This window comes from Arvicanthis niloticus, chromosome 7 (assembly GCF_011762505.2).
Source record: "Arvicanthis niloticus isolate mArvNil1 chromosome 7, mArvNil1.pat.X, whole genome shotgun sequence".
In the NCBI taxonomy this organism is placed as follows: Eukaryota; Metazoa; Chordata; class Mammalia; order Rodentia; family Muridae; genus Arvicanthis; species Arvicanthis niloticus.
The window spans coordinates 91,234,828-91,250,907 of NC_047664.1; the positions used below are offsets into that span (position 1 = coordinate 91,234,828).

At 39.6% G+C, this 16,080-nt stretch overlaps 1 protein-coding gene across 2 annotated transcripts in view; it reads left to right on the forward strand.

The window, feature by feature from the left end:
* The window catches only part of Uso1 (USO1 vesicle transport factor), a 67,456-nt gene that overhangs the window by 26,581 nt on the left and 24,795 nt on the right, over positions 1-16,080 (forward strand). For both annotated transcript variants that reach the window (XM_034508496.2, XM_034508498.2), the window contains exons 5-10: positions 151-251; positions 658-760; positions 901-956; positions 4,872-4,992; positions 8,647-8,825; positions 10,849-10,989. In XM_034508496.2, coding sequence (XP_034364387.1) covers positions 151-251; positions 658-760; positions 901-956; positions 4,872-4,992; positions 8,647-8,825; positions 10,849-10,989 — 701 coding nt within the window. The remainder of the gene's footprint in view (positions 1-150; positions 252-657; positions 761-900; positions 957-4,871; positions 4,993-8,646; positions 8,826-10,848; positions 10,990-16,080) is intronic.

Consider the following 16,080-nt stretch of genomic DNA (forward strand, 5'->3'; position numbering starts at 1 on the left):
AGTTTTCAGTTCTTAATTTCATTACTGATATCAGCCATACTGTTTAATTGTTTATATTCCAGGAAAATTACCATTTCTGTTTAACTCATCAGTGAAAGGATACTTTAATATAGCATCATGTTGAAGTACTTTGTTCTTTAAATATTACAGAAGAAAATTCTGCAAGACAGAGTGAGGATTTGGGAAGCCAGTTTACAGAAATTTTCATTAAGCAGCCAGAAAATGTCACTCTCCTGTTGTCTTTGTTGGAGGTAAATAGGGAAACTTGACATTCTGTCATGTTAATAAGCTGCTTTTGTTGCCTTTGTGGGTATTACCGCAAAAGTAATATGTGCACACTTGAAAAGGTAGTGAGTGATGTTTGCTGAATGTCTTGCTTTTGAATGCATGTGAGGGACTCACATACTTGATATAGGAAATATGTGATCTATTAAAATAATACGCATCTTATTACTAGTTTTACAAAATATTTATCATAATTAACATTTTGGTGAGTTTAATCAATTAACGTTAACTTTTATTTCTTAAAATTTATTTTTAAAGTTCACTGAAATTCTATTTTTCTCGTTGTTTCTTATTGAACTATTAGTTGAAAACAGTGTTTTTCTTGAAAATAACAATTCTAGTTGCTAAACAGTTGAAATTCTTTCATTGCAGGAGTTTGATTTCCACGTCCGTTGGCCTGGCGTGAGACTCCTGACTTCTCTTTTAAAACAGCTAGGGCCTCCCGTGCAGCAAATCATCCTAGTCAGTCCCATGGGTAAGCGACTCCTCCTGAGTAACTGACACAGTAAGGGCCACTGCCTAGAAGGACTGAAGCAGTGACCTAATAAATTGTAACTTAAATCACTATTAGTGTTTTTGGTCTGCCTGTAATTTTCTCATGGTTGTGTGTTCTAGGTGTTTCAAGATTAATGGACTTACTGGCAGATTCCAGAGAAATTATACGTAATGATGTAAGTTTAATTTGGAAAGAAAAAAAGAACATGATGCTTATTTTCTCTTTTTGCAAATAAAATCTCTCTCTCTCTCTCTCTCTCTCTCTCTCTCTCTTTTTAACTTTTATAAGTTAAGAAAAGTTAGTTTCAGAAAATTGGAGTATTGGCTAACCCTGATTATTTCTTCATCTTGTGCTTAGCAAGTATTTAGAGTTAGACAAACTATTTTGTTATTCAAATTTACTACTTCTGTATGTTTAGGCTTTCTTCTATGGTCTTCTGACATGCTGACATAGAATTCCACCGCAGAACTTGTCTTTCCTTTTACAGTAAACATTCTGAGACATTAAATGGTGGAAGTTTGCAGTACGTAGCATGTGGCTTCCTCATTCTTACTTCATTGATCCAGAGGATTTTCATTGATAATCTCTTTACTTCAGTGTCGCTGTTCTATAGTCATTCTCCATTCTGATACGTACTTTGATCCTTGCTTAAGATGTTGAACTTTGTAACGGGTTAATGCAAAGCAGAAACAGAAATAAACCAAACCCTTGACTTGTGATCCACGTAAAATGTATTTTAAACTTAAATTAACATTTAAAACTTGGGCTGGAGAGATGGCTCAGTGGTTAAGAGCACTGACTGCTCTTCCAGAGGTCCTGAGTTCAATTCCCAGCAACCACATGGTGGCTCACAGCCATCTATAATGGGATCTGATGCCCTATTCTGGTGTGTCTGAAGACAGCTACAGTGTACTCACATACATAAAATAAATAAATAAATCTTTAAAAAAAATTTAAAACTTTGTTGTAGTGGAGCTAGAAAGATGACTCTGAAGCTAGGAGTGCTTGCTGCTCTTTAATAGGACTCAGGTTCAGTTCCCAGCAACACATGGGATCTCATAACTATCTCTAAGTCCAGTTCTGGGGCACTTAGCACCTCCTCTGCTCTCAGCAGGTACCAGCCATGTATGTAGTACACATAAGATAAAAATAAATTTAAAAGCAAAAAGGAGAAGCGGGGATGGGATAGGGATTTTCTAGGGAGGGGAAATGGGGAAATGGGATGGCATCTGAAATGTAAATAAAATAGCCAATAAAGAAAAAAAAAGTTAAAAAAAAATAAATTAGACCAGTCATTCTCAAAAAACAAAACAAAACAAAACAAAACAAAAAAACCTAAAACGTTTAAATGTTGTCGTATCTCTGGCAAAGCAATATTATAGATAGTAAAATGTTATAACAATGTAACTTATAGAAACAAATCTTTATCAGGTATTTAAATTATTTTATATTTGTTTGTTAGTTTGTTTTAAGATAGAATCTCACTTTGCAACCCAGGCTGGCCTAAAACCTGAAACCCCATTCTGAGTGTTAGCATTACAAACAAACATCTTTGTACCTGTACGTGTTTGTTTGTTTGTTTAAGAACTGTCTTTTTGAAATGAACATCCATCCAATAGAAATAATTTGGGATGTTTTTCCCTAATTAAACTATGACTATAGGGGGTAGAGATATGCCTCAGCAATTAAGAGTATTTGTTACAGAGGCTCAGGGTGTGACTCCTAGTCCTCATATCAAGAGGCTCATCATGCCTGTAACTCTGGTTCCAAGGAGATCTGATGTTTTCTCTTCTGGCCTCCAGGCACTTCAGACATGGTACATAAACCGACAAGCAAGTGTACACACACATACGCATAAATAAAAATTTTAATTAAATAAAACATGACTATGTACCTTAGATTCAAGGTTTCTGTTCAGCCCTCAGTTTAGATAAGAGATTGTTAAGCCTGCAAATGAAGAAATTCTCTATCTCTTAAGTTTTTGTTCATGTCATCAGAATTTGTTTTAATTTTCAGATATAAGATTGCCCTTTTTACAAATGTCCGCTTTGGTTCTTTAATTCCTTAGAGCATGTATATTCATTGTACAAAATAAAATGACATTTTCATGCAAACTTATCAGGAACTTTGATCTGTCCTGCCCAGCACCCTCTGCTGCCCCACCCCCTCCATGTTTTCAGTCTATTTTCTTTAGATCTTGGCCCTTTCTTCTAACTTTTTACCTTGGTTTTTATTTGAGGCAGATAAGATGATTGTCTATGTTGCGTTTTATTAATTTTATGAATGGAGTTTAAGTGTTATTTTGTTGTAACCTCTAATATCTTAGTTTTATATATTTTATAGAAATTATTTTCTTGGTTTCATTTGACCTATTCAACAAAATAAGAGGAAAATAATAAACTACTAATAAATGTTGAGATTTAAAAATGCTAAATTCTGTAGGTGCTGTTTTCCCACCTTTAACATTATATGAATCTAGGTGTGGTAGGCATGCCTTTAGCCCCCAGCACTCTGGAGACAGAAGCAGGAGGATCTGTGTAGTTTGAGTGCAGTCTAGTGTGTAGAGTATTCATGGAAGTCATGTGGCAGAGGGAGTCAAGATAGTATTATTCTGTTTTGCACATAAGTATTCTGAGACATGGAATGTATATACTTTGCTTAAAGTTTTAGTAAGTAGGGCATTTAGCGTCTGTTCACTGTATGAGACTCAGAGTTTGTGTGTCTTGTCTCTACCTTTTTTTCCTTTTATGCAGTTAAAATTCAAGTTGGAGGCATTATGTTGGCTGGAGATTTGACATTTAAATTCTGTTTTACCTTTCCTTCATGTTAGTGTTAAAATTTGAAAATCAGGAGAAGGGGGTGGGAAAATCAGGGGAAGGGGTAGGACGAGCCCAGTGAGTTGAGAACATTCTTAAACTTGTGCAGACGCTTAGCTGCCACCTGCCACTGTGGCACTCACATCCTGTGTGCCAAACCTCTGAAGCAGTAGCTATACTTTTCCCCTTCATATATTTATTGTCTCTCTTATCTTGTGGTCACTGAGTGATACTGAAGTAAAAAATGAGTAATAGGGCTAGAGGACAGCTGAGCAGGTCAGAACACTGGCTACTCTTCCAGAGGAACTGGATTCAATTCCCAGCACCCACAGCTTAAAAAGCTGAAAGAAAAAAAAAAACCCTAAAAGTCAGGGCAAAGACTTAGTTAACTTTTGTTTGTTTATCAGTTCTGTAGCTTTATCTGACATCCAACAGTTAGGTCTCATTCACACTGACAAGATTTTGAAATGTGTTTAACAGGGTCATAAGTTACCATGATATGCTATGGAATATTCCTTATTCCTTTGGCCCAGGCAGTTTAGTCGAGTCCTTATCTGTGCTCAGTTCTGATGTGCATCTGGAGGCTCCTACACAGGCCTGGAGCCCCATTTCCTCCATGACAGAATCCAGATTTCGAGTGGTGTGCTTCTTGATTCCATGACTGTGCTTGGGAATGTCAATGGTGCACTCCTGGGACACCATTGTTGGTGGCAGGTACCCTTCTTTGTGGAAGCCATTCTTGCCAGCCACAGGTTGGAAAAGACTATGGGAGGGAAAGCCCAGCCACACATACCGTCTAAACTTTCTGCATGGGCATGAATTTTCATTTCTTTTTTCTGTTGATTTAAAATAAAATTGTAGGAATTTGGGGGCCTTATTTGCAAGGTTTCCTGAACTCTGTAGAAATTCTTTAGAATGTGGTGGTATTTCATGATTTATATTATCATTTTGAGAAGAGTAAATAGGATAACTTTATGTTATCAGCTTGGGGAAACTACACAGTGATGAGTAAGAATGAAGTAATTGTATTCTTACTGTATACAACAAGAAGAAACCTGTTAGATGTAAACTTTTTCCTGTTCCTATGTGATCTATGACCTTCAGGGGGAAACATTGCTGAACTATCTGTGCCTTCTACATCCTTCTGTATATATAGAGTGAAGCACTTGGATTTGTAAAATCCTGTTTATTGTAGGGTTCTGTGATTTTAAAGTAATTTTTAGGTGTCCAATAAATTTGGTACTCAACTCAATGCCACTTTTCTTTTCTATAAGGGAGTCTTACTGCTGCAGGCATTAACAAGGAGCAATGGAGCAATCCAGAAAATTGTTGCTTTCGAAAATGCTTTTGAGAGACTACTGGACATTATTACAGAGGAGGGGAACAGTGATGGAGGTAAGAATGAGACCGTGGAGATGCTCTGTACTCACTTACCTCAAGGGCAACCACCATGGTTTACAGCAGTGCATGTGCTTGGTTCATGACTGCCCCTTTTCCTAGCCAGACTGATACCCAGGATCAAATGTTGGTGTGAAATGTTGGGTTTTCACAGATTTCAATCTTTTCCAGGGAGGGGGTGGGTCTGGAAATGTCATTGTGACAGGAGTCCTTAGCAAATTACCTCCCCAACGAAGAAATAAAGAGCTGTGAACATCTAAGCAAGGTAGAGAAGAAAGGCAGGACTCTATCTGCCTTGTGAGTGCACTGTGTCAGAAACATAGATGATCACATTCACATCTTCAGTGTCAGGATTTATTGATAATTCCCAAGGCATTGTAATTTCGGAGAAAGCAACTTACAGATGCTCCCACTTTGACAACATGGGTTCTTTTACTGAAGTCCTAATTACTAGTATTAACTTAGAGATCATACAGTGTATACCACTCAGTAAATATATCTACATGTGTGTAGATGTAGACTACATAGAACTAAGGGGCTACAGCAGAGTTACAGGCTTCAGAGGCCAGGGAAACAGATAGAGCATAGTCTGTTTGAATATTAATATCAACCGAACTGAGCTTCTCATAGAAGTTATAGCTGTTGGTGTCGGCTTTGAAGTCAAGCTAAATGTCCTGTAGATGAGAGCCCTAGGACAGCTGGAAGGTCTTTCTTCATCCTTGAAGTGCATCCTGGGTAGTCAGATGACAGCTGAGTAGATTGTTACTGTCCCAGTGCTGAGTGTCCGCTGCTTTCTAGGGATTAAGCGTGGGATCAGACTCTTTCCTGGGTCTGCTATGTGTCACAGAGAGCACTGGTAGGCTGCGCTGCAATTGTATGTGGAGATCAGAGGGCAACTTCAAAGAGTCACTTCTCTTTAGGGATCTTCCAGGGACTAGACTCAGGCTCCAGGCCTGCACAGCAGCAAGCACTGGTAGCCACTGAGCCATCTCACTGCCCTTGGTAGATTTTGTTTTCCTGATATGGTCCTATTATGCCCATGGGCCCATAAACATCTTAATTCACCCCAATAAGTACATGGGGTGCTCTTCCTACTCCCAGGAATTAGTCTGTGCTTCATGGTAGAGCTACAAAGCTAATGTTCACCCATCTCGTAGGTGCAAAGTCCCTTCCAGCCTCAAAACTGAGTCAAACACTGCTTTAAAATGAAATCTCTCAGGGCAAGGCACAGCTCTTCTTTACAGCACAGAGGACCTTAAGGCAGGAGCAAACTTGATTTCAAACATTTCTAAGCAATCAGTATCTTAGATCAGTACCTTGAGTTGGCATCATCAATTTGTGATCATTTTGCCTTGGCCTCCAACTGTTGGGATTACAGGTGTGTGTTCTGAAGACAGGTTAGAAGGGAAAGCTCTAAAGAGAGGAAGTTTTTTGGCTTGAAAGTCTCAGGAGGAATAAAGCAGAAAAGTTGACCATTCTAGAGCCAGGGTTGCTTTGAGTTTCAAGATTTTAATTGAGCCAGGTGTGGTGGTGCACGCCTTTGATCCTAGCACTCTGCGGGCAGGGGTAAGTAGATCTCAGTGAGTTAGAGGACAACCTGGTCTATAGAGTGAGTTCCAGGACAGCTACATGATAGAGACCCTGTCTCAAAGCAAACAAAAAATAGTTTTCATAAAATATACTTATGTTTTTCTATTTTTATTTTGTCAATTTATATACTTATTAAAAAACCATTGCAATAGCATGGTTAAGTTTGCAAACAGAGCAGCAGGTTCTTAGGTAAGGGTTCCAAAAGCATGGCCTTTAGGAGGAAAAGGCTGATGAATGGAACCTTACTTTTGTGTTCTACAAAAGACACGTGGTAATGAGAACGTGGTAATGGCGTGGACTGAGAGAAAGATATTTTAAAACTTACATCTGAAAAAAAGACTTAAAAACTTGAGCTGGAGAGATGGCTCAGCAGTTAAGAGCACCAACTACTCTTCCAGAGGTCCTGGGTTCAATTCCCAGCAACCACATGGTGGCTCACAACCATCTGTAATGAGATCTGATGCCCTCTTCTGGTGTGTCTGATGACACCTACAGTGTACACAATTAAAAAAAAAAAAAAAAAAAGACTTAAAAACTTAATAGTAAAAAAGAAAAGCAAATTAAAAAATTAGGCAAAAGGTCTGAACACACTCTAGTAGAGTAGATACCACGGTTTGCAGTAACATTCAGTTACAATAGGAATATTGCAATTGCAATAGGAACAATGAGACACCACTACGTAGCAATGCAATGGGGAAAGTCCAAACCACTAACTCTACTAGATGCTGGTGAGGATATGGAAAGATAGGAATGTGCTGCTGGTAGGAATGCAAAGGGGCACAGCCAGTGTGGGAGACACTGCAGTTTTTGTCAAAGCTAAACAGTCTTACTGTGAGCTCTAATAGGATTACTGTTTCGTATTTATCCAAATTACTTTAGAACATTTCCACATGAAAAGTTACATTTGAATGTTTATAGATGCTTTATTCACATTGCTAAGACTTGAAGCAACCAGGATGTCCTTGAGTAGGTGAATGGATACGTATTAATCAGTTCATAAAATGAGATATTACTCAGCAATGAAAGGAGTCATCAAGCTACAGAAAGGCGATAGGGAGCCTTAGTGCTTTGCAGGGCGAGGAGTGAGCTGTGATCTTCTATAATTTGTGCCAGTGTTTGATCATCCTTTGTAAGAAACACACCACACTCGAGCACGATGATGATGAGAGGAGTTGGGGAGGGAAGCAGCCAGCAGTGTTATTGTCCTGTTTTTTATAACTGTAAGCCTGCTCTAAGAAGCCGTTATTCAGATTGCTTTTCACATCTAGCATGTAGGGACCAGAGCACAGTTTGCCTGAGTTGTCTTTCTCCTTCCACCATGTGAGTCTTAGGGATTGAACTCAGGTCATCAGTGCTGTCAGCAGGCGGTCTACCCCACTGAACATAGACCTTGTAACACTAAAGGTGTATACCAGGGGCCCTAGAGCTGTGAGTGCCTTGAACACTGTGCTTAGAGGAAGTGGGAACTGTTGTCTAGACTGAGCAGAGGTCAGTGGGAAGGAAGGCTTTCATTGTGATAACAGAAGCTGTAGCGTGGGTGAAACTGCCCAGAACATCAAGACGTAGAAGAATGAAGCAGGAGGTCAGGGACATGAGAGAGCCTTAAGAGTAGCCAAATGGAGAAACCTAGGGAGAGGCGTTTCAGAGAAGAGGCAGAGACTGTCAGATGGGTCTCAGATGCCTAAGGAGTGATAGACTTCGCTACTTTGTATATAGCTGAAGTCTTGTTTCTTATGTCTGCCAGGACTGCAGAGTTAAGTAGGACATTTACAAACTCCTGTGTTGATGCATTACAGTCTAGTGGAGAGAATAAGCTTCTAGAAGGCAGTATCACCTAGTCACCAGTTCTTGATCATCAGCACTGAAAACTTGCTATTTAAGCTTGTGTGTGAATATGAAAGGTGGCTTACTGTAGTGAGTTGGACAGAGTGCAGACACGGGCACGTGGGTGTCAGGTCAGAACAGGCCGTGCAGCTGCAGAGACGGACACTTGAGGACACCGGTTGAGTTCTGTCAGATGTCACCAGCCTCAATGCCTCTGTTTTATGTTTTTTTCTCCAGGTATAGTAGTGGAAGATTGTTTGATTTTGCTCCAAAACTTGTTAAAAAACAACAATTCCAATCAAAACTTTTTTAAAGAAGGCTCTTATATTCAACGTATGAAACCTTGGTTTGAAGTTGGAGATGAAAATTCTGGTTGGTCAGCACAGAAAGTGACCAATTTACATTTAATGCTACAGGTATGTGCTCCTCAGACATCACACAGAAAGCATCTTGTCAGGGATTCTTTCCACAAAAAGAAAATTGCTTCAATTTTCAATCCAGGGTTTTCAGTTGTTTTTTAGAGGCAATATAAACCTTTTAAGAAGGATTTTTAAATAGCATATACTCATTGAGTATATACTGTGGTATACAAGGGCTTTGTCATTACTTTTATTACTGTTTTAGTGTACTGTGCTTGAGCATGTCTGTCATACCACGTGTGTGGAGGTCAGAGCACAGGTTGAGGGAGTCAGTCTTTTTCCACCATGTAGAGTAATGTTTAAGTTTCATCGAACTCAAGTTATTAGGCACTGTTTCTCACTGGCTGCCATGAGGACAGTTGGAAAAGCATGTATTAAAGTAATCTCATGCATTCCCTACAGTGCCCCACTTTCCCTTCACCACTCCTCTCATTTCTATACTCACACATGTTTCTGGATTTATGTAAAAATCTAAAAACCACAGATGGCAAAAAAAATGATGACATTTGTTTTTTCTGTGACTGGCCTGTTCATTTAGTAGGATTGTCTCTAGTTGTATTCACTTTTATTTTTATTTATATCTGTATGTGTCTGGGTGAATGTATGCCACTTGTGTGTGGTGCCCATGAAGGCCAGAATAGAGTGTTGGAGATCCTGGATCGGGAGTTACACGTAGTCATGACCATCTTAAACACTTGTTGGGCCCTGTGTTAGTTCTGTGATGAATGCAGTAGACATCACTTAGCTGTGGTGAATGCGGTGGACACTGTTATGCAAGTGTCTGTATTGCAGGTCGGCTTGGAGTCCTTTGGACCTAGAGCAGTGCAGCTGTGGTATGACTTAGAGCACCATGTAAAAAAGTTTGAGGGGTTGGAGAGAGGGCTCAGTGGTTAAAACACTTGCTGCTCTTCCAGAAGAGCCAGGCTTGGTTCCATTATGTCTATTTGGAGGCTACATCTGCTTGTAACTCCAGTTTCAAGGGCCCAAACGCCCTCTTCTGGCCTCTTCACACACCAACACACACATGACCCATTCATTCATTTAGTCTTCTCCCTCCCCCTCTCTCTTTCCACAGAATACAAATTTAAAAATAGGGCTTGGGGATTAACTGAGAGGCAGAGAACTTGCCTCGGAAGCACAAGGCGCTGGGTTGGTCCTCAGCTCCAATAAAATATTTTAAAAATAAATAAAAGCTAGCTCTCCTTGAAGGACATTTCATCTTAACATCATCTGTCTCTGACCCTCGGTTCTATTTTTCCCAATTTACCTAACACCACAGAAAAAGGAGAGAGAGAAAAAAAATTTTTAAATTATTTTGAAGAAAGTGTCAGTTAAAAAGCATGTAGTATATCATGTAAACAGAGAAATGCAGTATTATAGTTCTGTGTATTATGAATATACTACATATATGTATATTCTAAACTATGTATTATATACTATGTTCATTGCAAGGCTTTTTACTTAAAAAAAAATGGCTAAACTTGCTTTGCCTCCCTTACTGAAAACATCCCTTTCTTATGCTTAGTAAAGACCATGAAGTCTGCAGCAAAGGAAATGAGATCCATTCATCTGACTGTTGTCTCCACCTCAGAGATGGAGAGGTTGACTTCTGCTATTAGATCATATGAACACTTTTTCTGAGAAGCCTGTCATTCCTGTATCTTGATTCAGTTTTGTATTGAATATGCCTTATTTTGTAAATACTGTGTGTATTATTTGAGTGCAGAAATGACTGAAGCAGATGCTACTGTGAGAGTTGGAGTCCTCTGAGAGGGACAACATTAAGCAGATAGCAAAATGTATTATGTACTAACACTGTTGCCGTAGCAGTAAGGGGACAGCACCTAGTTTGGTGAGCACATAAGTGAGATGGTTTTGTCTCTAGCCTTTGAGATGATTTTAAGACAGGTAGTCCTGGACTCGGTCCTCCTGCCTCCACCTCCCAAGTGCTAGGATTGCAGGTGTGCTCCACCATGCCCTGCTACAAGTCTTTAAAGACAAATTGTATTCTCTTTCACAGCTTGTGCGGGTACTGGTATCGCCCACCAACCCTCCTGGTGCTACCAGTAGCTGCCAGAAGGCCATGTTCCAGTGTGGGCTACTACAGCAGCTTTGCACCATCCTCATGGCTACTGGAATTCCTGCTGATATCCTAACTGAGGTAAATGAAGAGGCCACTATGTTGAAATTGGGAATCCTAGGAATTAGACATTAACCAAAGGAAAAATAGTGATAGCTAACCATTTTTATGATCACTTCCTCACTCACTACACAATATGTTAGTGTTAGTTCTAAAAGGTAGAGTCTTTCTTTAAGCTTCATAATGTACAATTTTAACCTTAGCTCATTATATGGAAATGAGCTTCATTAATTTTATGGAAAATATTTAACAGAAATATATTGTTTTTTAAATTATAATATCATAGTATTATTTTCTCCTTTCCTTTTCTTCCTCCAAATATGGCTTCTTTAAAGTGACATGTTTTAGGTACCCAGTGGCTATTTAGAAAGGCATACCCTATGGCCAAGGTACCTTCATCAGTGTTCTTAAAAATGAACATAAAGATTTGAACCTCTTTGCATGATTTTGTGGCATTTTTGGAAGCAAGAGAGTAGCAAACCACCTTGAGTTATTTCAGACCACTTATAGGAGGAATTTACAGTTTTAATTTTAAGAACAAATTTATTTAGTCTAAACAGGAAGACTCATAGAATAGTAAATTTTTACCTTGATTTATGGCATTTTTTGTTTCTTATCTATAAAAATAATGAAGTTAGTTCACAGAAATATAGATACTTTGTTTGAATTATTTTTGTTGGGCTGGCAAGAAGGATCAGTAAAGATGCTTACTGCCAAACCTTTTGAGATACAGTGGATCTCAAGGACAGAGAGAACCCTGTCCCCCAAGTTGTTCTATGATCTCCATATATGCATCATGGCACATGCATGCAGGCATAAACAAGCAAATAAATAAATGTAATAAATTTTTAAGTAAGTTAATAGCTTGCCAGTTAATATATTCACATTAAAAGTACAAATAATAACAAAAGTTTTAGAACAAACCTGCTGGTTTTAGTCACATTTGTCTCTACTTTGAGTCATCCCCCCAGCTCCTCAACACACAACTCTTTTTTTTTTTTTATTTACATTTAAGATGCCATCCCCTTTCCACATTTCCCCTCCCTAGAACATCCCTGTCCCATGCCCCCCCCCTTTCCTTTTTGCTTTTATATGCTTTTTAAAAAATGTTAATCAAAGGATTTATAAGTTTGGTAATGCTCAATCAGAAGCGTAACCCAATACCCAACCTAGATATAAAAACTATCTTTGACTGGTGGAGACATGCGAACATCTGCCTCCATGCCCCCTCTCTCTTTCTCTCTCTCATCACCTAGCTTCTCCTCTTCATCTTCTCTCCTTGTTCCATCTCTTCCTCTCAGTACTCCTTCCCACTTAGCTCCTTCTACATATCACTCTTCCGGTTAAAGTAGAACTTTTCTCTCAAAATACAGTTAGAGCATACTTATTCCTAATTGTACCAGTGAGGTACAAGATAGTCCTAATACCCAGTCCATCATTCTGTTGACTAACCAGAACCTCTGTTATCTCTTCTAACTAAAACACTTACTTTTGATCCTGGCTTTTTGGCTGTAGAATGAATGTCAGCTGAAAACCATCTACTCAGATCTTTTATCTCAAAGTAAATAGCCAGGATTGGTTATGAGACTATAGGTCTTCAACCCCATCAGAAATCCAGAATGACTGAGTTAACTGAAGTTATGGGAAGCACTAAGCAAAAAACTTAGCCAATTTATAGAGACCGCTGAACACCTGAAAAGCCCCTATACTACCGAACATTGGAGCATCAAATCTTCAGCCTTCTGGCCCAGAGTCATCTGACCGACCTTAGTGATGCAGGATTATTAAGGGCTGATTACTCTGTCTAGGCAGATATAATCAGTCGACTATTCTGCATGTGTGTCCTTTTCTGGACAGTAATTTGTCTGTAGATGGAGAGAGGCGATTCTTGCCTAGTGGCTGTCACCGCACAACTGGAGTATCTCCAAGGATGCTCAATGTCTTCTTAGAATCCACGACAGGAAGCTGTCAGGAGCGGACAGGTCTCTAATCAGGATGGACATTAATATATAAATATTTGTAGCATCAATTCTATGGACTTCTGATGTTTTGAAAACCAACTATCCATGTAAGGTAACCTGGACTGTTGTCTGTTCACTCCTCTCAGCTATTTCTAAATAAAATATGGAAAACACCCTAACAATAAACTCAAAACCATGAATTTGCTATAGTCCCTTAACTCATAGGTTAACCGTCCCAAATCAGTTAAAAAAGTTAAAAAAGGGCTGGGTCTAGGCCTTGTATTCCTAAATGTGTTATACAGGCACAATGCCGATGAGAGTATCAATATTCATCTCATTTTTATATTAATAAGAGGCTCATACCAATGAAAACCTTAAATTTGAAATCAAAGTAAATTTTGTACCATTTAAGAAATTATAACTTCATCTTGATAATAATTATACAGATTTCTACCAATAGGTTATGGCTATGCAATAAGTCCTAGCTAATCCCCCCTGTTCCAACAAAACCACTACTTTTCCCTAGAAAGACAGACCATTATTAACCACATTAGTCCCCAAGCTCAGGGAATAGGGGCGCTGACTCTTCTTTAACTTCTTCAAGCTGATTAAGGACCTTGAGATATTAGAAGAGGGGTGGGGGGAAGAGTAAGTTGACAAGCCTCTGATGCTGTGTCTTCACTGAATCCAGATGGAATTCCAGGACATCAGAGGTTTGGGCAGGTCTGCTCAGTATGCTTGATGAGTAGATACACCAAGGCTGTGTATTCTGCAATATACAATTCTCAGAACAAATTTTAGTATCAAGAAAAAAAAAATTTCCCACCCCCAGGGGGCTGACATTTTTTTTAAAGATGTTGGTTCTGACGACTTTTTTTTTCCGCTTGTTAAAATCGGTTGTAGTATTTACGTTTTAGATTTTATCCCCTTACCCTACTTCCTCCCACCGCCCAGAAACCTCCTATCCCATCCCCCTCCTCATGCTTCTATGAGGCAGTGACCGAACCTACCCCCCCTCACTATCCCCTCTCCACCCTCACATTCCCCCCCCCCCCATTGTGTGTTCATTTTTTTATGGGACCAAGAAACTCCTCTCCCACCTATGTCCGACAAGGCCATCCTCCCCTACATATACCTCTGGAGTCTTGGGTCCCTCCCTATGATGTCCCCAGGATGGTGGTTTAGACCCTGGGGGGCTCTGGTTGTTTGGTATTGTTGCTTTCCACCTGGGGTCACTAACCCTTTCTGCTCCTTCAGTCCTCTCACTAAGTTCTCCATTGGGAAACCCCTGATCATATCAGTGGTTAACTGTGAGCATTGTCCTCTGAGTGTGTTAGTCTTTGGCAGACCTCTAAGGAGACAGCTATATCATGTTCCTCACATTATGCACTTCCAGCCATCCATAACAGTGTTTAGCTTAGGTGGCTGTACATGGGGTGAATACCCAGGTGGAATGGTCTCCTGATGGCCCCTCCTTCAGTTTCTGTTCCATGTTTTGTTTCCCTATTTGCTCCCTTGAGCATTTTTGTTTCTCGTTCTAAGTAGAACTGAGTCATCCCCTCTTGGTCTTCCTTCTTCATGAGCTTCATGTGGTCTGTGGGTTGAGTCTTCGCTAATCCAATCTTTTGGGCTAATATCCGTGGAGATATGTTTGTGTAACTATCTTCTTTTGGGGTTTTTGGAAGATTACTTTCTTCCTTTTTCTAGGTTGTAGTTTCCCTCCTTGTGTTGGAGTTTTCCACCAATTATTCTTTGGAGTGCTGGATTTGTGTTGAGATACTGTGTAAATTTGGATTTGTCATGGAATATTTTGGTTTCTCCATCAATAATGATTGAGAGTTTTGCTGGGTATAGTAGTCTGGGCTGGCATTTGTGTTCTCTTAGGGTCTGTATGATATCGGTCCAGGATCTTCTGGCTTTTATGGTCTCTGGGGAGAAGTCTGGTGTAATTCTTATAGGTCTGCCTTTATGTTACTTGCCTTTTTCCCTTACTGCTTTTAGTATTTTTTCTTTGTTTTGTACACTTGATGTTTTGACTATTATATGGCAGGAAGTATTTCTTTTCTGGTCTAAACTATTTGGAGTTCTGTAGGCTTCTTGTATATTTATGGACATCTCTTTCTTTAGGTTAGGGAAGTTTTCCTCTATAATTTTGTTGAGGATATTTACTGGTCCTTTAAGTTGTGTGTCTTCCCCCTCATCTATACCTATTATACTTAGGTTTGGCCTTCTCATTGTGTCTTGGAAATCTTGTGTATTTTGGGTTAGTAGCTTTTTTTTGTATTTTGCATTTTCTTTGACAGTTGTGTCAATGTTTTCCATGGTATCTTCTGCACATGAGATTTTCTCTTCCATCTCTTGTATTCTGTTGGTGATACTTGTGTCTATGACTCCTGATCTTTTTTTTTAGGTTTTCTATCTCCAGGGTATTGTCCCTTTGTGATTTCTTTATTGTTTCTACTTCCATTTTTAGATCCTGCATGGTTCTGTTTAATTCCTTTTCCCGTTTGGTTGCATTTTCTTGCAATTCCTTAAGGGATTTTTGTGTTTCCTCTTTAAGGGTTTCTATCTGTCTACCAGTGCTCTCCTTAAGTTCTTTGAGAGTGTTATTTATGTCTTTCTTAAAGCCCTCTATCATCATCATGAGAAGTGATTTTAATTCTGATTCCTGCTTTTCTGGTGTGATGGGGTGTTCAGGGCTTGCTCTGATGGGGGAGCTGGGTTCTGATGATGCCATGTAACTTTGGTTTCTGTTGCTTATGTTCTTGCTCTTGCCTTTTGCCATCTGGTTAACTCTAGTGCTGCCTGTACTTGCTGTCTCTGACTGAAGCCTGTCTTTCCAGTTATCTAGCTTGTGTCTGATCTCCTAGGGGTCCAGATGTCTCTGTGATCTTTTCCAGCTGCACTGATTACAGTGGTACCTCTAGGATGCCTCAGGATATGGTGCCTCCAAGGTAGCAGTCCAGCTAGGTATCTGCTGTTCTGGGTGCAGTGTCTCCTCTAGAATATCTCAGGATATGTTGTCTGACGCTCTGAGTTCAGTTGTTCCTCTGTGGCTCTGGGTTGAGTGGACCTTCCAGTATGTCTCAGGTGGAATCCAGGGTCCACACAACAGCAGACCTGGCAGAGGTCTGATCCAGGCCTCAGATCT